The sequence below is a fragment of the Choloepus didactylus genome, chromosome 10, assembly GCF_015220235.1.
Source record: "Choloepus didactylus isolate mChoDid1 chromosome 10, mChoDid1.pri, whole genome shotgun sequence".
In the NCBI taxonomy this organism is placed as follows: domain Eukaryota; kingdom Metazoa; phylum Chordata; class Mammalia; order Pilosa; family Megalonychidae; genus Choloepus; species Choloepus didactylus.
The window spans coordinates 130,158,897-130,179,990 of record NC_051316.1 but is presented as its reverse complement, the minus strand read 5'-3'; the positions used below and the strand labels follow the sequence as shown (position 1 = coordinate 130,179,990).

At 53.8% G+C, this 21,094-nt stretch overlaps 2 protein-coding genes across 7 annotated transcripts; one reads left to right on the top strand and one right to left on the bottom strand.

The window, feature by feature from the left end:
* Positions 1-4,363: 4,363 nt before the first annotated feature.
* ENTR1 (endosome associated trafficking regulator 1) lies at positions 4,364-10,518 on the bottom strand. 5 transcript variants are annotated; one of them, XM_037797867.1, is made up of 11 exons: positions 10,314-10,518; positions 9,881-10,030; positions 9,676-9,786; positions 9,103-9,171; positions 8,257-8,372; positions 7,541-7,957; positions 6,954-7,027; positions 6,452-6,563; positions 5,934-5,996; positions 5,344-5,483; positions 4,364-4,790 (listed from the first exon to the last, which is right to left on the bottom strand). In XM_037797867.1, exons 1-11 carry the CDS (start codon positions 10,381-10,383, stop codon positions 4,685-4,687), a joined length of 1,428 nt encoding a protein of 475 aa, XP_037653795.1. In that variant the 5' UTR covers positions 10,384-10,518; the 3' UTR covers positions 4,364-4,684. The 5 variants fall into 5 exon arrangements, with proteins under 5 accessions (XP_037653795.1, XP_037653796.1, XP_037653797.1 ...); XM_037797868.1 differs by lacking the exon at positions 9,676-9,786; XM_037797869.1 differs by lacking the exons at positions 9,103-9,171; positions 9,676-9,786.
* An 84-nt stretch (positions 10,519-10,602) lies between these two features.
* On the top strand, positions 10,603-20,266 carry PMPCA (peptidase, mitochondrial processing subunit alpha). 2 transcript variants are annotated; one of them, XM_037798249.1, is made up of 13 exons: positions 10,603-10,688; positions 11,823-12,025; positions 12,536-12,615; positions 12,845-12,927; positions 14,085-14,179; positions 15,057-15,157; positions 15,564-15,827; positions 16,402-16,494; positions 16,579-16,697; positions 16,831-16,921; positions 17,180-17,242; positions 17,687-17,831; positions 18,935-20,266. In XM_037798249.1, exons 1-13 carry the CDS (start codon positions 10,618-10,620, stop codon positions 19,102-19,104), a joined length of 1,578 nt encoding a protein of 525 aa, XP_037654177.1. In that variant the 5' UTR covers positions 10,603-10,617; the 3' UTR covers positions 19,105-20,266. The 2 variants fall into 2 exon arrangements, with proteins under 2 accessions (XP_037654177.1, XP_037654178.1); XM_037798250.1 differs by lacking the exons at positions 10,603-10,688; positions 11,823-12,025 and having other exon boundaries at positions 12,560-12,615; positions 14,087-14,179.
* The last annotated feature ends 828 nt before the right edge of the window (positions 20,267-21,094 follow it).

Genomic DNA, 21,094 nt, shown 5'->3' with positions numbered 1-21,094 from the left:
TGAGCCCAGTGTAAGTACGGCCTTGTGATAAGGCTACTTCAGTTGAGGTGGGGCCACCTCAATCAGGATGGAGCTTAACCCTATTACTGGGGTCCTTTATTAAGAGAATGAGAGTCACACTGAGGGAAAGACACAGAAGTAGGAAGCTGAAATCAGCAAAACCCGGAGAGTAGGGAGAGACCAGAAGACACCAGCAGGTGCCTGGCCACGTGGCCGAGGGGAGCCCAGGACGGCAGCTGGTCCTCGAGAAGAAAGCATTGCCTTGATGATGCCTTGATTTGGATGTTTCCCAGCTTCAAAACCATGAGCAAATAACTCCCCCGCTTAGCCTGACCCATTTCATGGCATCTGCTCTGTGCAGCCTAGGAAACTAAAGCAGGTGAGTAAATTCCAAGAAACACACAAACCACCTACACTGACTCAAATAGAAATACAAAGTCTCAACATAGCTGTAACAAGTAAGGAAACTGAATCAGTAATCAAAAACCTCCCAACAAAACAAACAAACAAAACAACAACAACAACAAAAGCCTTCCCAACAAAGAAAAATCCAGGACCAGATGGCTTCACTACTGAATTCTAGCAAACATTTAAAGACGATTGAACACTAGTCCTTCTCAAATTCTTCCAAAACACTGAAGAGGAGGGATTACTTCCTAACTCATACTACAAAGCAAGCTTTACTCTGATACCTTGGTCAGATAACAATACCACAAGAAAAGAAAACTACAGGACAACATCCCTTTTGAACATGGAAGCAAAAATCCTCAATAACATAATAACACACTAAAGTTGGTAGCACATTAAAAGGATTACACACCATGACCAAGTGAGATTTATCCCTAGAATTCAAGGTGTTTCTCCATAGTGAAAATCAGTGTAATACACTACATAAATAGAAGGGAAAAAAACAAAAAACAAAAAACAAAAATTGATAATCTCAATTGATGCAGAAAAGGCATCTGACAAAAATCCAACACCTTTTGCAATAAAAATACTCAAGCTAAGAGGTGTGGGAAGCTTCTTAACATGAGAAACAGTATACATCAAAAACCCACATCTGACATCGTGTGCAACGGCAAAAGGCTGACAGCTTTTCCCCTCACATGGGGAACGAGATGGAAGCTGCTGGCACTACTGCTCGTCAACAGCCGTGGAGGCTCTGGTCAGAGCAATCAGGCAAGAGAAAAAGCACCCAAATTGGAAAGGAAGAAGTAAAATTATCTGTCCACAGAGGATATGATTTACATGTAGAAAACCCTAAGACTCCACAAAAAGCTGTTAGGACTAATAAATGAAAGCAGCAAAGTTGTAGGGTACCAAATCAACATGCAAAAATCAATTGTATCTCTCTACACTAGCAATGAACAACCCAAAAAGGAAATTCAGAAAACAATTCCAGTTACAACAGCATCCAGAAGAATAAAATATCTGGGAGCAAATTTAAACTAGGAGGTGAAAAAGTATATGCTCTAAAGTACAAAATATTGCTGAAAGAAAATAAAGACCTAAATAAATGGAAAGACAGCACATGTTCATGGACAGGAAGACTTATTAGGATTACAATACTATCCAAAGTGATCATACAGACTTAATACAAACCCTATCAAAATCCCAGTGGTTTTTTTTGTGTGTGTGCAGAAGTAGAAAGGCCGGTCCCCTCAATTCATATGGAATTCCGAGAACTCCAAACAGGCCAATCGTGATAAAGAGCCAAGTTGAAGGACTCACACTTCCCATTTTCAAAAACTCACTATAAAGCTACAATAACCAGAAATATGGTACTGGCACAGGGATAGACACAGAGGCCAATGGGTACACTAGAGAGCCCAGAAATAATGGTGAACTGAGTTGAAACCAGGGTACAAAGACCGTTCTACGGGGAAAGGACAGTCTTCAACAAACTGGGCTGGAACAACTGGATAGCCATATGCAAAGGAAAGAAGCCAGACCATTATCTTACACCACAGACGAGAATGAAATCAAAATGGATCAATGGCTCAATCTAAGAGCTAAAAACATAAAACTGTTAGAAGGAAACATATGGGGAATTCTATCTGACCTCAGATTTGGCATCGGTGTGGGGACCCAGGGGACCCCCTCTTTAATGGGGAATTAAGCCCCACAGCACACAGCAGCCTGCATGTCTGGGACAGACACTGAAGATCACCAGACCTCCTCAAGGAAGAAAGAATGTACAGACGGGATCGTAAACAAAGCATTGAAACACCCTCTCCTGATCACTGTTGAAAACACACCTCCAGACCCGTGTCACGAGACTCTGCTGAAACTGTCCTCACACCCTACGGACTCTCTCTGTCCTCAGCTCTGGTAAGCTGCCCTCTGCACTCCCCACCCTGAGGAGCACTAATTCCATTTTCCAGCCGGCCACCAGCGGGAAGAGCTCCCTCCTGTCGGTAAGTCCTAATAAACCCATGGCTCGCTTGTGCCTGGCAAGCTCTTCGCTCTTAGGGCTGTGCTCACCCAAGCCCTTCAGGAGCTGGGTTGAAACACATCGGTTTCTCACATATAATGCACAGGAAACAAAAGAAAAAACAGATAAAATTGATTTCCTAAAACTAAAAACTTGTACATCAAAGGACAATATCAAAATAGGGAGACAACCCACAGAACGGGAGAAAATGTTTGCAAATGTCTATCTAAGGGTTTACTCTCCCGAATATATCAAGAAATAATACAACTCAACAAAATTAAAAATTAAGTTAAAAATTTGGGCAAAGAAGTTGAACAGATATTTCTCCAAAGATATGCAAGCAACAGAAAAGATACCGTCATTAGTCATTGGAATGTGCAACCCCAAACCACAAGAGGGTCCCATTTCCCACCTACTAGGATGGCTACCACTGAAAAACCGAAAAGAGCAAGGGCTGGCAAGGTGGGGAAATAGGAAACCTGGAACACTTTTGGTGGGAATGTCAAATGGTGCAGTCACTGCGGAAAATTTACATGTTCCTCAAAAAGTTAAACACAGAAATACATGACCCAGCCTCCTCCCTCCTAGAAACATGCCTGAAAGGACGAAAGCAGGGACTGGGATGGGCACATGTCCACGAATGTCCATCGCAGCATTACCCACCAGTCAGAGGCAGGAAGCAATCAAGATGTCCATGAACTTAGGAAAGGACAAACAAAACGTGGTGCACGTGTATGGTGGCATATCATGTAGCCATAAAGAAAAACGAAGCACTGACACATGCTATGCTGAAAACATGCCAAAAAAAACAAAGCCCAGGCACAAAAAGCTATATACTGTATGACTCCATTTACGTGAAATCTCCAGAATACGGCAATCCATAGACAGAAAGGAGACTGGTGGTTGCCAGGGGCTGGTGAGGGGGGAATGGGGTGTGGCAGTTTAATGGATACGGGGTTTCTCTTGGGGTGATAGAAATAGATAGCGGTGATGGTTACACAACCTAATACACGTGAAACACCACTGAATGGCACGTTTAAATGGAATCTTTCACATTATGTAAATTACATCTCAATTAAACAATAAAACTCAACCGCATGTCAAAGATGGCTCCCATGCTAGAATCCGATCTGCCCAACTCCAAAACAGGCGGCTGAGTGACTGACGTGCAACAGCATGCTTGCTGCAGGGGCCAAGCATGCCCCTGCCCCCGTGTGCCCTGGGCAGGGGGCGTGCTGGCCAGCACCAAGACCCAGCTGTGAGAGGAGGCACACCCTTGCACCTGAGGATAGCAGCGTGAGTCTCAAGCACGAAGAACTGGTTAGATCAGGAAAGAAAAGGGGGACGGTGCATATGAATATTAGAGTTTATTAAATAGGAAAGCTGTTGACTTCAACAGGAGGGAAAAGGACATTGACTTGGAAACCAGGTGTGAGGGCGCCAGTGCGTGGTACACCCCTCCCCCCCCCGCCCCAAGTACACTGGAACACGCTGAGAAAGGCACCAGGGCTGCGGCCCGCGGGGAAGGCACCGGCAGCCTGAAATCCCTAAGTCCTGACCCTCACCGTACAAAACACCACTTGAAAACTCTTGTCAACCCAACCCAGCCCAAAGATTTAGAAATACAAAAACCTACAGAGAGGTGCATTGAACCAGCTTCACAGTGTGGGTCCTTGCGACCTGGTCCCTGGGGGATCTGGATAGCAGCACACATCAAGAGGAGCCCCAGAATTCAGAGCTGCGGCCTGCTGGAGCAGGCCTGTGAAGGCCACAGCAAACGGCAAGTCAGAGGCACCACCATGGGGGCAAGAAAAGGCACGGGTCCCTGCGGAAGTCAACACTTGCGTACAGCTTGATGACTGTCTCCCCTTGTTAACTTCTCTCACAAGTAACATTCTGGGATAATAATGGAAAGCACTTATTCAGAACTGCTGTTTTCAAGTTTAGTAATTAAAAAAAAATCACTGGCTCTTATAAAAGTTGTTCCAGTAGCTTATTAGAGTCTATAAGACAAGACAGTTGCTCAACGAGGACTTCCTATAAACTCTCTGTGCAACTCGTGTCCTCATGGCTACCCCGGATCACAACTGGCTAGTGACACTGCTTCAGGTCTTGAAATTAATATCTCATGATAAATATGTTTACTATAGGGGAAGGCTGCGTATTTAAAGACAAAATCACATCTCTAAATAAAGCAAGTAGTGATTTCCGATGTAAACAGAGCTTCAGGCTGGAAGCATTTCCAGGCTCTCAAGAGTCTTCCTCCTTCTCCTCGTCCTTAATCTCAGAAATTCTGTCTATAGATTTTAGGATTTCAGCAACAAGATTCAGTGTTTCTGCTCCAGAAACCAGCTGCCTGAAACAAAAACACAGATGTTATGAACCGCGGCTACGACTGGTCAACAGCAGAGACAAAGCTGTCCCAGCGTGACAGCAGGTCCCCTCCGGAGGCGCACATGCCCGATGGCCCCGCGGGGTCATTAACGACAGCAGCTGATGGTTCCCAGGGTTCATCTGTGCCAGTTCAAACGCCTTCTAGGAATTTGCTTTTCATCAACAGGAAGGAAAATATTATTGTTCTTTTAATTCAGTAAATGAAGGAGCTGGGGTTCAAATCTGTCTTGACAGTGAGGTCCAGACCTCCCAGGTAAGATGGTGATCACAATGCAGAAGGCTGCAAAGCCTCAGTGCACACCCCCCTGCGCACCCTCAAGGGTTAACAGTCACCACGCTTCCCCTTCTAGAGCATCCCAGGAGAGCCGGGGCTGCTGCGGTCAGGACGGAACCCCGTGCTAAGGGATGGCCCTTGCCCGTGGGTCCATCCTCGTCTGGCCCACCACACCAGGCCTCCTGGTGGCCAGCTGGACCCTCGCTGTGCCAGGCCTCCCCGGGTCCCTGCAGGGGCTTACTTTATCGAAGAGTGCGCATTGTTCATGACGACACGGAGGTTCTGCAAGGCCACGTCGGTGTTCTGCTTCACCACGGTCAAGCTAGCCCCCTGGCCCGACCGCAGGGCCTCGTTCTCTTGCTGGATGTTAGAGACCTGAGCCTGGGGCAGGGAGGCGGGTGGACCGTCAGAAAGGGACCACTTCCCCACAAGGCCCCCTGGCCTGGGCAGCGTGCACTTTCTGATGGAGGGCAAGTGGGGGGGTGGCTAATCCTATCCCCCTCGCTTCAGAACTGGCTGCCTCGAGTTCTGCACGTTTAGCACCGAAACCTAAAGACGAGACTCCTGCGCGTTCCACTCCACCCAGACTCTCTGTGCCCTGGTGTCCCTGTGAAGGAAAAGAAACAGGACCAGGAGGCCTTGAGCTGCTTCTGTGTCAGAAACCCTGAAGGGAAAACTCCCGCGGTCCTGACTTAGCGCTTTGTCTGCAGGGCATGGGGGAAGAGGCCGCCCGCTAGCACGCTTGCTTTCACGGCTGATCTTGAACTCACTTCTATACACTTGTGACTCCACAAATCAATGGAAAACATCTAAGGCCTTTTCTGTAGTTACCTGGAGCAAACTTATTTCCTGTTTCAGTTTCATTACGTGATTTTCTGCCTTCATAGCTCGTTTCTGTTATCCCAAAAAATAAAACCAAAAAGCATCACTGACATGGTAACATCCTCCCAGGACACTCCCCACAACGCAGAGGGAGCTGGTGGCCCCCCCATGGAGGGATGTCCCGCTTAGTCCCGGTGACACCTCACCTGGGGTACCTGGCCCTCCCAGCTCCCTCCAGCAAGCCCCTCCCTGTCAGACGTCCCGCTGTGTGCCTGCCCCTCCAGAACCTGTGCCTCTGGCCCCTCTGCTCACAGCGACTTCTGGGACCACCCAGAACACGTGCACCCAACCCAGCAGAGCTCTGGGTGTCTGAGAGAAGCAACGCCTAGCGATGAAAGCCAACCATCCTGAGAGTGGCGTGCCCTGACGTCCCAACGCTCAGCCCCAGGCCGCTGGCCTCCTGGCGAGGGTGGGGTTCCCACCAGCCCCGTCTCCCTGTCAGGTTCCCTCTCAGACTGCCTTCGTACGGTCATCAGCTCGAGGTTCTGCTCCACCTGCTGCACCACCGACTCCAAGTCATGGTAGTCCCTCTCCTCCTTCAGCATCTTTGCTTCTAGTTTCCGCTCCAGAGTCCTCACCCTCGCAAGAGGAAAGAAAGAGCGATGAGCAGCTCAGGCGACCCATCCCAAGAGTAATTCCAAAGGGCACTGAAATTTCACTAACTAGCTGGCGCCAGCCCTGAGTGCCCAGGGACAGAGGAATTGGGCAGAGGGGGGCAGGGGCCTCCCAGCCAGGTAGGGCACACGCGGAGCTGCCAAAAGCTTTCTGGCGCTAATGCAGAGGCTGGGGATTTGGGTCTAACGTTTACAACGAACAATTACCCAGAGCCCGAGAAATGTGCCTGATACTGAGGATTACATAAAACAGGCTCGATAAAACTTGGTGGATTCCTTTGTTATCATTTGGAACCAGGTCCCTTGAACGTTAGAAGATATTCTCAATTGCATCCCTAACTAGAGTCTTACATACATTTCTGTTTGAGTTTCAGAGAAGCTCTGAACCTCATTCAGCTTTCTTCTTAGCTTAGAATTTTCATCTTTCAGCTGTAGAGAAAGAAAATCCTTATTAGAAACTCGGAATGCCTCACTCAAAAGGGGCCTGGCACTTCTGCAGTTTGGCTCTGGCGCTTCTTGCTTGGCAAAAAGAAATAGCTGCACCAATGGAGAGTCACCCCACAGCACACTCACCAAGGGCCGTGACAAAGCTGCCACTTCCTGGAGACCTGTGCTCACAGATCCCAATTTTACTCATACCCTGTCACTTGTTTTCTTTTTTAGACGATTATAATATAAACAAAAATTTCTTGCACTCAGGCGGCTTCCCACGATGGCCCAGAGCTGGTGGCTCTCTGGATCCCTCCTCTCAGCCTGGTCCCTGGCAGCCCATGATGGGCCCCACCTGCCAGGACCCGCTGGTTGGTTCTGTTCACTGGCGTCATTGGAGTCTACCCGAGAGGAAGGCTCTCTACCGGGAACTCTACAGCGGCTGCTGCACACCGGGCCGTCCTGTCCTCTGAGTCCGAACCCAGCCCGAGGATGCGCCCCGCCCCCACTTACTGCCTCGTAGCTTATCTGCAGCGACCGCAAGTGCCGGTCTCCCACAGACTCCCCGTGGGCTGGGAACTCGGCGGTGGTGCTGCTTGCTGGAGACCCCGGGGAGGCCCGGGAGTCAGTGTCACTCAGGGTCCATGTGGGGAGAGACTCGGGCCCTGCCAGCTCCGACGGGTTGGAGAAAAAGGACACGTAGGTGCTACAGGGTGACGCACTGGCAGCCACCCTTAGCGAGTGCGTCTGCTCCATGGCCGACGGCAGGTAGGCCCCATGCCACCCGTCATCCTCGTCCTCGTCCTCATCCAGCAGGTCGCCGGCCCCTGTCGGGTCCTCAAAAAATGGCTGCTGGTAGTCCAGGCCATACCCCACGGTCGGGGCAGTCGGCGAGTTGTGTTCGAGCCCCAGTGAGTGCCTCGTGGCTTCCTAAAGAAAAAAGCAGGATGCAGAGCTTCCGACTCAGTTGTGAGACTGTACCTTTCCTGTTAGGTGTTCAGTGTCAACATACAGAAGGGCTCCCCCACGTCTACCGGGGAGAGGAGAACCCTGGAGGGCTCCAAACAGCTTTACTCCTGGTCCCACCAACACCACCACCAGCATTTGCGCCTGGGCTGCGCCTCGCAGCTCACGCACCACCTCCTCCAGAGGACACCACGAGCCACAAGACAGCCATCCTTGGAAGGCCTTTTCCATCTAAGGGCACTGAAAACAACTCCTTAGATTACCTTTGAATAAATCCTACTGTTGGGCGTATCCTCTTTGGACAAACTGAGATTCTTGGTCTTTAAGAATTCTTTAAAGGAGAATGGATTTGCCTCTTCAAGATCTTTAAGCTTATCATCTGAAATTAAAAAAAAAAAATAGATAAGGCAAACATTTCATGTCCATGAAGGTCATGAAAAGGGAGCCTTCCTGTGGGTTTCTCTTCCCAGAGCACTTCAAGAACTGGGAATGCGCCTCATCATCCCGCGGCAACCCAACAGCGCTCTCTCCTCACCCTAATCCCTCGCATTCCCTTTGTCAGCCTCCTTGCCTCCCACACTGTGCCGCACCCTTGAGCCACCCGGGGGTCAAAAACAGCGACACTGCGGCCCCTGCCCTGTCCTGAGTTCATCGGCGTGCATGTAACCTGGGCATTGGGAGGCTTGAAGGCGCCTGCCTCAGGTGCGCAGTTAGGGAATCACTGCCCACCTTGCCCCTTCCTGCCTAGGTAATCAGCGACTTGCATCCACCCTCCCCTCCCCTGCCCAGGTGCCCCCCAATGCCCCCCCCCCCAACTGAACAGCACACTGCCGCGGGGCAATCCACAGACTACTTTCCGATCATTTGTCCTCGTGCCGGGCACTGTGTTAAGCCAGCACCTTTGATCCCAGCCCCTGCTGTCCCCTCAGGCCACTCAGGTGCCACTCTCCACCCTCCCTGACGTCCAGGGCTCTTTTCTGTCCCTGGGGTCAGCTGCTCTTTCCAGTCCCAGGTCCACCACTCACTTCCATCAAGCCGACAGCCCACCACCTAATATGTGCCTCACACTGTGTCAGAGAGAAAAAGAAAGGATTACCGAACTACTCTACCTCCAAAACGTGTCTCGTGGGCTCCTGATGGACCTTGCTTAGTACATTTCCCCTTTCCATAGCCAAAATCTGCAAAGAGACATTGTCGCCCCACCGTGACTGTGGGAAACCCATAGGACCACGGGTGCATGTCTTGACTCATTGACACGGAGTCTCCACTGCAGTGGTTCTTGTCACCCAGGGCCCTGAACCTGCAGGTTCTGACTTCCACTGGCCTGTTGGGCCCTGGCATCTGTCAGTGGATTCTGACCGCCAGTGCACCGAGCCTGGGGTTTCCATGTCTTGTGTGCACCGCCCCCCATCTCTAAGTCTCTGTGCTGCCATTAGCCACTCAGACCCCAACGCAACCTCCTTCCATCTGCCCCTCAATCCCACCTAAACACTGGCTGTATGCCCTGGATGCCAGGCTGTCGAGAAGAGAGAGGGGAGTCTGACCTGGGCCCTGCCTGGGTGCAGCCTGGAGCAGCTCACTGACTTTTCCAGATACAGTCCACTGGACAGAGGCTCCCTGGCCCTGCGGCCACCGCCCTCCACCTGTGCTCCCACTGGGCTCACCCCTGTTACAGCACCTACCACTCTGGATTGGGATTGTGTGTCTAGGTTGGTCTCCCCAAACCAGACTGTGAGCTCCCAGCGGGCAGGGACCGTTGGTCATCTTTGAAATCCCAGGGTCTGGCCACCGGCCTGCAGCGAGTGCGCGGGGACCAGTAAGGCACAGGCACCTGCAGGCGGTGCAGCCCCTGCAGTGTTCCCTGGGGCCAGCGCCCGGGCCTCTCACCTGTGTCTCCCACGGGAGCTAGCACGGGGCTGGGCACATAGCACATAAACGTCGGCCGAATGCCAAAGAAGTGGGAGTCCAGGTCCCTGCCACGGGGGCGCTCACAGTCTAGCTGGGGGAGGCAAGACCGGCCCTCATACAACGCTGGAGCTGCAAGTAACAATAAGAGCGACTTTACGGGGGGCCGGGCGCTGCACGGGGCCTCACGTGATGCCTTACCTGCGCCTCAGCGCGACTCTGTGAGGTCACCCAGGTGCGAGGGAGGCCGCCGCGGCTCCTGGCGGGCACTCGGGGTGCAGCGTGACGCCCCGGGGGTCCCGGGGTCCCCGGGGACGGGCGCGCGTGCTGCTGGCCAGGGCCGGCCCCACCCCGCCTCTCCCACTGCTTTCCCCGTCCCCCCGACCCCCTCCGGCGCCCGCCGGGCCCCGCTCACCGTCCGGAATGACGAGGCTCCGGGCTCGGGAGAGCGGGGTGACGCCCGGGCGGCGCGCGTAGCCCGACATCCCCACGGGCCCGGCCCCGCCTAGCCCGGCAGCAGCAGCTCCATGGCCTCGGCTCCGCCCGCCCCAGTAGTCAGCCACTCGGCCGCCGCCGCCCCTCCGCGCCGCTCGCCACTGCTTCCGCTCCGACCACCGGAAGCGCACGTCGGAAGCCCGAGGGCCGGCGCAGGGGAGGGGGGGCGGGGCGCCGGCGGCGGAAGCGGAAGTGACGGCAGAAGCGGCAGGCGGAGATACAAGATGGCAGCCGTGGTCGCGGCGGCGTCGAGGCTGCTGCGAGGCTCGGGTTCCTGGGGCTGCTCGCGGCTGAGGTGAGCGACCGGCGAGCCGGGCCTCGGACAGGGGCCGGGGCTGCTGGAGTCCCTCCGGCGGCTGCGACTCCGGTCTCCTTGCGTCCAGGCTCGGCGCCGGCTGGACGGGCTCGGGGTGGGCGACGGCAGCTTCGTCCCCGAGGCGACGGGGGCGCCCTCCCGCCTTGCGCTTCGAGCCCGGGCCCCGGGGTCCAGCCGCTCCTCCTCTTCTCGGCCCCTGGGTCCTTTCTCGCCCTCACGCGTCGGGCCGACGGGGCTGGTCCGACGTCTTCCCATCCTGTCCTGCCCCCTTTCCTGCCGCGTGCTCCTTTACGAGGCTGAGCCAGAGCCGTCTCCCGTCTGTTAGAATCAGATCCGGGGTTCTCTCTGACACCAGAGTCTGTGTTTTTCGCTCCTGTGCTGTATGCTTTTCCCCGTTGATGGCTGATCCTCTCCCCGTCCCCACCGCCCCTCCCGCCCCAGTGGCTAAACCAGCCTCTTTTCCCCAGCGGCACAGTCATGCAGGCGGCAGCTATGTGTGGACCACCTTTTGTATGCCAAGCACTATGCTAGGCGCAGGGACACAGTGGTCGGCAGAAACAGTTGCTGCCCTTCCGACGCGGATGCAGATAGTAGACGGAACGGTCTCAGTAACGGTGTGAGTGCTTTGAAGTAAATAAGCAGCACTCAGGAGAGTAACTTTAGATGGAATGACAGAATCATTCCAGTCGGCCTCCCTGAGGACGTGATATTTTCAGCCAAAGGATGAAGGAGGGGAGAAGGGTCAGCCATGTGAGCAGTGCAGGCGAGTGTGTGTTCCAGAATCAACCAAAAGATCAGTGTGACTGGAACCTGGGGGTGGGTGGGGCGGCTGTTGGGAGATGACTTTGAAGAGGGGGCCTTAGGCCAGGTCACACAGGGCCTCCCTGACCAGGGGAAGAATTGCAGTTTTTCAGAGTTCACTGAGGCTTTTGCAGGACCGTGCTTTTCTAATTGCTTTAAATTTACCAACTTTCCTGCCCAAGGTCCCATGGCTGAGCTGGGATTTGTGCCCAGGCACGCTGCCCTTGGTCCTCTGTGTTCTCCCCGAGACGAATGCACAGGTGCAGGGGTCTGAGCCTTTTTGTTGTAACTGGGCCGGTTTCTCTGCCACAGGTTCAGAGCCCCCGCATGCCGACAGTTCAGTAGTGGCGGTGCCTATCCCAACATCCCCCTGTCTTCTCCCTTGCCTGGAGTACCCAAGCCTGTTTTTGCTACAGCTGATGGACAAGAAAAGTTTGAAACCAAAGTTACCACGTTGGATAACGGACTTCGTGTGGCATCCCAAAATAAGTTTGGACAGTTCTGTACAGTAGGAAGTAGGTCCTGTTAGTCACATCATGGGTGGTCTCGTTTGTTTGAGCAAGCGTATGTTTCGGTCGACAGTCAGTTACGAATTGTACACAGTGAAAGCATGCTATAAAATCTGAAAACTTAGTAACCCAAATATAAACAGTGGTTATTTTTGTTGGTGGCATTTATGGTGGGCTTTTCCCCCCTCTTTCTACTTTTCTGTAATTCTAAAAATGCTCTACCACAGAAATGTATGATATATACGTTATTGTATTGTCAGAAAAATGTACAGTAAATTCTTTTCTTAGCTTTCCTGAGATATATTTGGTATACAGACCAGACACAATTAAAGTGTGTAATTGAATAATTGTTGATGTATATATGTACCTGTGAAGCCATCATCACAATCAAGATAATGATCATATCTATCTCACCCCTATAATTAAATCTGATTTTAAGCCCTTTCATAATTTAAAGAGATTTCTTTTGATGAAATTTTCTTGATTTAATCTCTCAATTTTTTTTTTTATTACCAGTTCTTATTAATTCAGGATCAAGATATGAAGCAAAATATCTTAGTGGAATTGCGCACTTTCTGGAAAAATTGGCATTTTCGGTCAGTATTCAACTTATGTTTTTTTGGCCTTTCAAGTGTTTTTTAAGGATGGTTTTCATTTTAATAAATGATTAAGTTGCTAAATTAATGCTGTTTAAAAACCTTTGAGTTAAAAGATAATTTGATTGTTTTCATGTGTTTTGAAAGTGAATGTAAATTTCCGTCTTAAAAACTGTATATGGGGGTTGTTTAAAGTAACTGATTTAGGTTTCCTTATTATTTCCACCAGTCTACTGCACGATTTGACAGCAAAGATGAAATTCTGCTTACCTTGGAAAAACATGGTGGTATCTGTGACTGCCAGACATCAAGGTACAGCAGCTGTTACAAAAAAGCTTGTTTTGCCTCCACGTTGAACTGCCATTTTCCCTCTTGGCCAGAATGCCACTGAGCCCCACTGTCGAAGTTGGGGAGGTGGATATGAGAAGGGACTCTGGTGGGCTGGATGGGGCAACGGAGAACTGGGAGGGCATTGGTCTGCTGGGGGACACCCAGGGGCTGTGTGCAGCCGGAGCACAGACTTGAGGGGTGGGGATGGGGGCAGGAGCAGGCGGGTCTTTTGCAGGCCCAGGGTGGGGCTGTCGGAAAGCTTTGTTGGGGCAGTGTGAGATGGGCATCAGTCTTGTGGATTATGTGAATCTGAATGCTTTGTTGTAGTTTTTTGCACACAAATTACATTTAAAAGACTCATTAAGTGCTAAGAATTAAAGTTAGTCACTTTTTTAAACAGGTCTGCTCAAAAGCCTTGGGCCCCCGCTGCCTCTGAGCAGGTCCAGCTCCTTGCCTTCTCTGGGCAGGCTGCTCCATGGCTCGGGCGCTTCTCTCTCACTCTTAGCTCAAGCTTCTGTTCCTGCTCTTCTCCCGCCTTCCTCCGCCACCCCCCTCCCTCCACTTGGTCCCACAGCCAAACTAAGGATGGCTTCCTCCCGTAGAAAGGTCCAGCAGAAATCCCCCTTCAGTACGTGCCTCCTGACCGTGCCCAGCTCCCAGGCCTCACTCCTTCCTGTGTCCCAGTGGCATCTGTTCTGCACAGTGCTGGACTGTCCTTGGACCCATGTGGGTTTGTCGTCGTGTCACCTGTGTACCTTCCGTGACCCCCTCAGCTGGGAGCCTGTGATCACGTGGTGCCCTAGGTCGCCCACACCATCCGAGGTTAATCCGTGTTAATCTGTCAGTTCGTTTGCCAACACCAAGGAAGCACTTTACCTTTTGAGACACCGTGGTTGTAAACCACTTTATCAGAATTGGCTCTTTAGCATTTTGATTTGATGTTTCTTTTATTAAAGCCCTTTCCCGCGTGCAGTTATGGTTCTTGCCCACTAGCAATTTGTACTGTGAGGTGAAGGAAGGACGTGTGAGTGCAGATCCTTTATACAAAGGAATGAAAGATGCCCACAGGTGTGCAAGTCTTTAGTGATGTCATTGTCCTGTCCTGGACCTCAGTCCCTGGTGCTGGTCCTTTTTTCCAGAGACACCACCATGTACGCTGTGTCTGCTGACTCAAAAGGCTTGGACACTGTGGTCGGCTTGTTGGCTGATGTGGTTCTGCAGCCCCGGCTAACAGGTGTGGACGTGGGCACAGGAGGTGGACCCGGGGGTGGTGGCGGAAGAGGAGTTTGGCGGAAGCACTGCCTTCTGGTTTATTGGAGGAGTTGGGTTTACCTCCCGACAGCGAGTCGGCAGGACTCCATGGGAAATCACAGTGAGAATGGAAAAGTGCTTTGCATTTGGAGAGCACTTAAAACTTGGACACATCTCTCTGCACCCTTTGACATTTCTCGAGAGATTGGGTCTTTCATATCAGAAAGTCTCCTCAATCCCTCTCTATCCCATTTTTCCTTTGCCCTTCGTCGCCCTGCGGGTGGCAGGACTCGTGAGCTTCCTTCAGGAGTGGACGGGAGACGGGACGGTGCTGCTTGTTCCAGCCTCCTTCCTGCCTGCCCTGTTTCAGAGCCCTGGCCTCGGGTCCCCAGGGCTGCAGGTCCACATTAAGATCTGCTTGGTACCTGCTGCAGGCAGGTCAGGAGCCAGCGTCCCCTGATGTTTGTGCTCCTGTGTCTTTTAAGCACCTTGATATTCGACACCACCTTATCCCCACAGCAATGTGTGGGGCAGACAGGTCTGGCACCTTCCGGGCCTTTTACAGATGGGGGAGCTGAGGCTCAGAGCAGGTCCAGGCAGTAGCTTTGTGGTAGAGTCAGGATGTAAGGCCTGGGGGCCCCAGGGGCCTGCTCACCATGGCTCTCTCCCCCTCTCGCGAGCGTTCCCTCCAGCTCTGCCCCTGGAACACGTGAGGATCTGGGGGGAGGGCAGAGGTGACTGCTGCCACCACCCACTACTGTCATGGCGATTGCCACTCGACCCAGCCCCACGGTGCAGGATTAGCTGTGCTCCTTGCTCCGCCTGTGGTCTGAGCCCTGGCCCTCTGGGTGTATTTGCAGATGAGGAGCTAGAGCTGACCCGCCTGGCTGTCCAGTTCGAGCTGGAGGACCTAAACATGAGGCCTGACCCGGAACCTCTCCTCACCGAGCTGATTCATGAAGTAAAGTGTGAACTTCACTGCCCCGCAGCCTCTGGGCCAGGGGGAGAGGGCATTGGCTTCTGGAGGCCGTGGGTGTTCGCAGCATGTGCTTAATCCCCAAATCTGCCATTTATGCAGCTGCTGCATTTGCATCTTCTTACGTAGCAAGACCTTTATTCACCACTCTGTCTATAAGAGAACGCTGTTATCTTATGTTTGTGACAAATTTTCCTTCTCTTGTGGTAGATGTTACCATATTCGTAAATACATACAAAGCCGCCATTGCTACCTGCAGATGAAATAGCAGACAGTGGTGTTTTTTCAGCGACGTGGCTGGAGAAATGTCTCAGCAGGCCCAGCCTGGCTCTTGAGGACGTGTGGCTCCATCCTCTCTAGTGACATGTGTTTATCTGAATTCCCTCCGTAGGCAGCGTACAGGGGGAACACGGTGGGCCTCCACCGCTTCTGCCCCACAGAGAACATAGCCAAGATCGACCGGAGGGTGCTCCACTCCTACCTGAGCAGCTACTACACTCCCGACCGGATGGTGCTGGCTGGGGTGGGGATGGAGCACGAGCACCTCGTCGAGTGTGCCCGGAGACACCTGCTGGGGGTGCGGCCTGCCTGGGGAGACTGGGGGGCTGCGGAAGCCGACAGGTCGGTTGCACAGTACACGGGCGGGATCGTCAAGGTGAGGCCGGGGCAGGAGAGCGTCCCTGCTCTTGGGCTGTGTGTGCTGCTTGCTTCTGTTTGGGGGGTGTCTTCCTGTCTGTCCTGAGGGCGTTAGAAATGACCTGCGTGTTTGTGGCTCTGCCTGAGCATGTGTTGCATGCACAGTGGCGCGTGGAGTGCATCCTGTGCGGAGGCGGAGGGCTTGTAGGACTGGTGCATGCGAGCCGAGCTTCGGTGGGCAGCTGCTGTTCTTACTCGGAGGGGAGCGTGCTGGTGTTGCCTGTGATTCCTGCGTGATTGGATTTTGTTTGTATTAGAGCAGCTGGAGGTTGTTTTACAGAAACATTGTGCAGAAAGTGGAGTTCCCAGATTCCCTCCCCTCTTGCACAGTCTTCCCTGTTGGGGACATTTTGCGTCAGCGTGGCGCCTTTGTTACGATTCGTGAAACAGTAGCATCGTGGTTACGCCCTTCAGCTCGCTGCACGTTGGGGTTCATGCTTCATGATGTAGGTCCTTTGGGCTCCAGTGTGTGCATAACCGACCTGAGAGGGCGGCTTTTCACGTGGGCTCCCCTTGTTTGTCCTTGGCCACAGCTGGAGAGAGACATGTCCAATGTCAGCCTGGGCCCCACCCCGATCCCCGAGCTCACGCACGTCATGCTGGGACTGGAGAGCTGCTCCTTCCTGGTGAGTGCTGGGAGCTGCTTAGCCCACGGGCCACCGTTGGGAGGGCCAGCTCCTCACCCAGCTCCGTGCTCCCTTCTCCCTCAGGAGGAAGATTTCATCCCCTTCGCGGTGCTCAACATGATGATGGGAGGAGGGGGCTCCTTCTCGGCTGGCGGTCCTGGGAAGGGCATGTTCACCAGGCTCTACCTCAATGTGCTCAACAGGTGGGCAGGCTCCCCATGGGGCATCCTGTGCATTTGGGGGGTGGGGGTACACCTTCCAGGCGTTCCTTTCTCCAGTTTGCGTGTCGGGTGCTGCCCGGTCCCTCTCACCACAGCAGCTCTGTCTCCCCCACAGGCACCACTGGATGTATAACGCCACCGCTTACCACCACAGCTATGAGGACACAGGCCTCTTATGCATCCACGCCAGTGCCGACCCCAAGCAGGTGAGAGCTGGGGCCGAGTCTGTCTCCCTCAAAGCTTACTTAACACGTCCCCTTTTTCCTCCCCCTGGATTCAATGTCAAGTGTCCTGGAAAGACGTCTCACAGGTTATGCCCAGATTCTCTGATTTGACTAGCTCACATCTCAGCGTGAGAAGCTCCCCTTTCAGGCTGTGGTTAGGAGCCTCCTGGGGCTCCCGGCCTGAGTGCCCACACAGGTGGTCACCACTTGGGCTCTTCAGCCACGTGTTCTTTTTCGTAGGTTCGTGAAATGGTGGAAATCATCACAAAGGAGTTTATCTTGATGGGTGGAACTGTGGATGTGGTGAGTCCTGTGTGGAGCCCTTTTCACAACTTCCTACAGCAGCTGACAGAGAGTCGTGTTGTGTTGCAGGCTGGCCAGCAGCGGCTTCTGTTCCTGTCCTCCCCGCCCCAGTGCCCCACCCAGTCCCCCTGCCCTGCCCCAGTGTCCCTATTGGGTCCCCCTGCCCTGGCCCCAGTGTCCACACCGGGTCCTCCTGCCCTGCCCCAGTGTCCCCACCAACCTGAAGAGCAGAAATGTGGGATTGACTCTTGATATAGCTGCAGACCCAGGTCCTGGAAGAACCGTTCCCTCCCTTACTCTGAGCTGCAGGTAAAGGGAAGTTCTCGCACCAGGAAACCTCCCTGCTAGTTCTCCGCTAGCTGAAAAACCCCAGGGGCCACATGGCCCACACTGGCTCAGAGCAGCAGTTGTATGCTACATCATGTTGCTTGTGGAACCTCCCAGGTGGAGCTAGAGCGAGCCAAGACCCAGCTGATGTCCATGCTCATGATGAACCTGGAGTCCCGGCCTGTGATCTTCGAGGATGTCGGCAGGCAGGTGCTGGCCACCGGCTCCAGGAAGCTTCCTCACCAGCTCTGCAGCCTCATCCGTGAGTGCCGGGCACAGCGGGCCCTGCAGGCCTATTGGAGGCCGGGGGCGGAGGGCGGGGCTCTGTCATCGCGGCCCGTTCACCCTCCGCTCTTCTGTGGGCCAGGCTACCTTAGGCGTGGGAGCCAGCTCTGTGCTCCCTGGTGGAGGGGGTTAACTGGACCCAGCTGTCTGCACTCTGTGGTGGAGGAGACTAAACTTGGTAAGGGATGAAAAGTGCAGAGCATAACGCAGTCTCTCCCCATGTGGAACAGTGGTAGCTTGGAATAGTGCTTTGCCGTTTGCAGCCCTGTGGGGGTGTCCAGCTCCCTGTGAGCAACCTTCCACGGGTCCTGGAACTTTCCAGGCTGCATTCCAGCTTTTACTGGCACAGGAGTCTTTGGGGGCTGCTGTATGTTGGCTTCTCCAGATTCCCAAAGGACCTGTGACCTGGTTCTTGGGGCCTGTTGCCCCAAGACTCACTCTTGGTAGCTTTGTGTTCCTTACCAAGCCGGGCCCAGCGCTGCCTGGCATTGGGCTCTCAGGCATGTGGCATATTCTGGGGCAGCCTCTGGGCCGGGCAGAGCCTCAGCCCACTGTCCTCCTTGCTTGGGGCTTGCCCCACCTTCTCACTGGCACAGTGGGCCCTTGATCTCCCTCCAGGAACCCCTCAGCCCCCGAGTAGGAGTGTACCTCATCTCCCAAAGGGCTCGTTTTCTGTAGCAAAATAAGTGTGCTTGGGGGCTGCTTGTGGCATGTGGTCTCCATTCCTCGCTGCCTGGGGCCGCTGCAGCATGCAGCCCCTCGGCCTCCCTCAGCCCACCCCACCCTGCTGTTGGCGCAGCGCTGAGCTCGCTCTTCTGAGCGGGTCCGTCTTGTGGTTAACACATCAGGGAAAGAGTTCTGTTAGGGTGGGCCTGCCCCTCCCCATCTACTAAGAGGAACTCACTTCTGCTGTTCCGGTTCCCCGGTCTCGGCTCGCAGGCCCCACTCGGAGCCGGGTGTGTGGACCCTGGGGGGTGAGGGCAGTGGCCCTGGGCAGCCCCTCGTGACAGTGCAGCCCTCACAGGCAGGAGTTGGGAACGGTTATAGCTCTCACTGCGCCCCCTTTGTCCCCCACACCAGGCAATGTGACGTCAGAGGACATCAAGAGGGTCACTTCTAGAATGCTCCGTGGGAAGCCTGCAGTGGCAGCGCTGGGCGACCTGGCAGACCTGCCGGCCTATGAGCACATCCAGGCCGCGCTGTCGAGCAGGGACGGGCGCCTGCCCAGGGTGTTCCGGCTCTTCCGATAGCGACACCTGAGGCCTGGCACTGCCCCGGGCTGGCGTGTTTCTGAATTTGTTTCCTTGGAGGTTATTTTAGTACAAAAAGACGCCTGGGTATATAAACAGCAAGCAGTGGGACTCTTCTCTTAAACTTGAAAGAAAAACTTAACGCCCCTGGACTACCAGCTCCATTTTCGTTCCTTCAGAACTGAATGTGCCCATCTGTGGAATAAATACTTGCCTTCACCACTCCAGGCTAGAAACAAGAAGATTAAAGGCCGCCTTCTGTGGTAAAACCAGGTCCGCTGTGTCCGTAGCCTTTGTCCTGGACCCTAAGCACATGGAGTCTGAAGTTGCCTGAGCCTGGGGTCCCTGAGTGAGTAAATGCATGAGCCCCTTGCTGCAGAGGCAGTGAGTCTGGCAGAGCTTCTGGCTGTCCTGGAGGCCTGGGCCCCGCATGCCAAGCTGTGGGGGTCCTGGGCTTGGTCACTGGCACCAGGCCTCCCAGGACTCGTCCCTGGGGGACTGGCCAGGGCAGGAGCAGATGAAGCACCTGTGGAGCACAGCGATGCCGGTGATAAAAGGACAGTGCTTCTAGGGATGATTCAAAGTCCTGTCCATTCAGATGGCGAGCGAGCGAGCCTTTACCCTCTGGGAACCATCCAGTGTGACCTGTCTTGCTAGGCCTTGTGTAGGACTCATTCTGGAGGTCTGTGAGGTGTCAAAACATGGGCGGGGGAAGGGCCTCCAGAACCCACCAGGCGATGTACTCGGTGAAGTGATGGGAAGTGGCAGCCACAGCAATTTTAGAAGATGAAAAGGCTGAAGAGCCGCAGTGTTCAGTACGTGTTGTGCAGGCACTTCAAGAGAGCCGAGGGGTCTAGCGACTTTTAGTCATACAGGTTCAAATTGTTAGCTGGTGTGCATCAGTGGTTCTCAAACTCAGGCGCACACGGGGATTGCCCAGGGGTTCCGTGTTGGTGGCCCTGGGCCTGGGCATTCTGATGCTCGCGGCAGGCCGGAGGCACGCGGCAGGCGGGGCCTGGGTCACAGTTTGCTGCACAGTTTTGTTAGGAGAAGAGGATGGTCGACGAGAGCTATTTTTAATCCAAAATGTTTCACCTCTTCCCCGTGGAGTCAGATGACGGAGTGGGTGTTTTAAGGCAGCCCAATAAACATTTCAACATTTCTTCTGTTTTTAATCCATTTATTCTTTTACCAGAGTTTGTCCCGCTATTTTGAAAACCTGGCACCTTCGCCACCCACATACCCGTGTGGCGCGGTTTGTCTGTGTGGGGGGCCTGAACTCCTGGCATGAGCTGCCCTTGGCTCCGAGCCAAACGGAGATAGAAATAGATGGTAACAGTTTTCTGATGGCATCAGTTCCAGGAGTGGCTCTTCAGTGGTTATAAACCCTTTCTTGTTACCACGTTGGAGAAAAGCACCGTCACGCAGCCCTGCTCCCTCGGCTGAGGTTCAGCTGCGCCCTGGAGGGGCCTTGGCACGGTTAGTGGGGTCTCAGGTGGGAACGGGGTCCGCAGGGGAGAGGGGCTGCCCTCCCTCGGCCTGCTGCAGCCCCGGCTGAGCTGCAGTAGAGGGCAGAACTTTTCTCTCCACACGAACCAGACGCTGGCAGCGCCACCAAGCCACGGGCAGTTCTCTGCCAACAGTTGTAATTAGAAAAAAGGACATCAGTGTCAGCACCCCCAGCCCCATTGTTTTAAGCTGACACCCCTCCTGCCATCGCACTGCCAGCACTGCCCTCCTGTACCCCCTGCGCTGGACCAGCTCATGCACGAGCAAACGCTTTTGCACATGGATCATCTTCAAACAGAAGCACCCCTTCTCGCCCCCACCTCCCCAGCTCGCTCCCCAAGTGGACTCCACCAGGACACGTCGACTTGGTCTCACTGGTGGCCCGAGTCCCCATGACTTCCATGTTGCCAAATCCCATGGCCCTTCTCCAGCTTTGGGCTACCAACCTCCCAGGACACCCCCCCTGCCCGTGCCCCTTCCC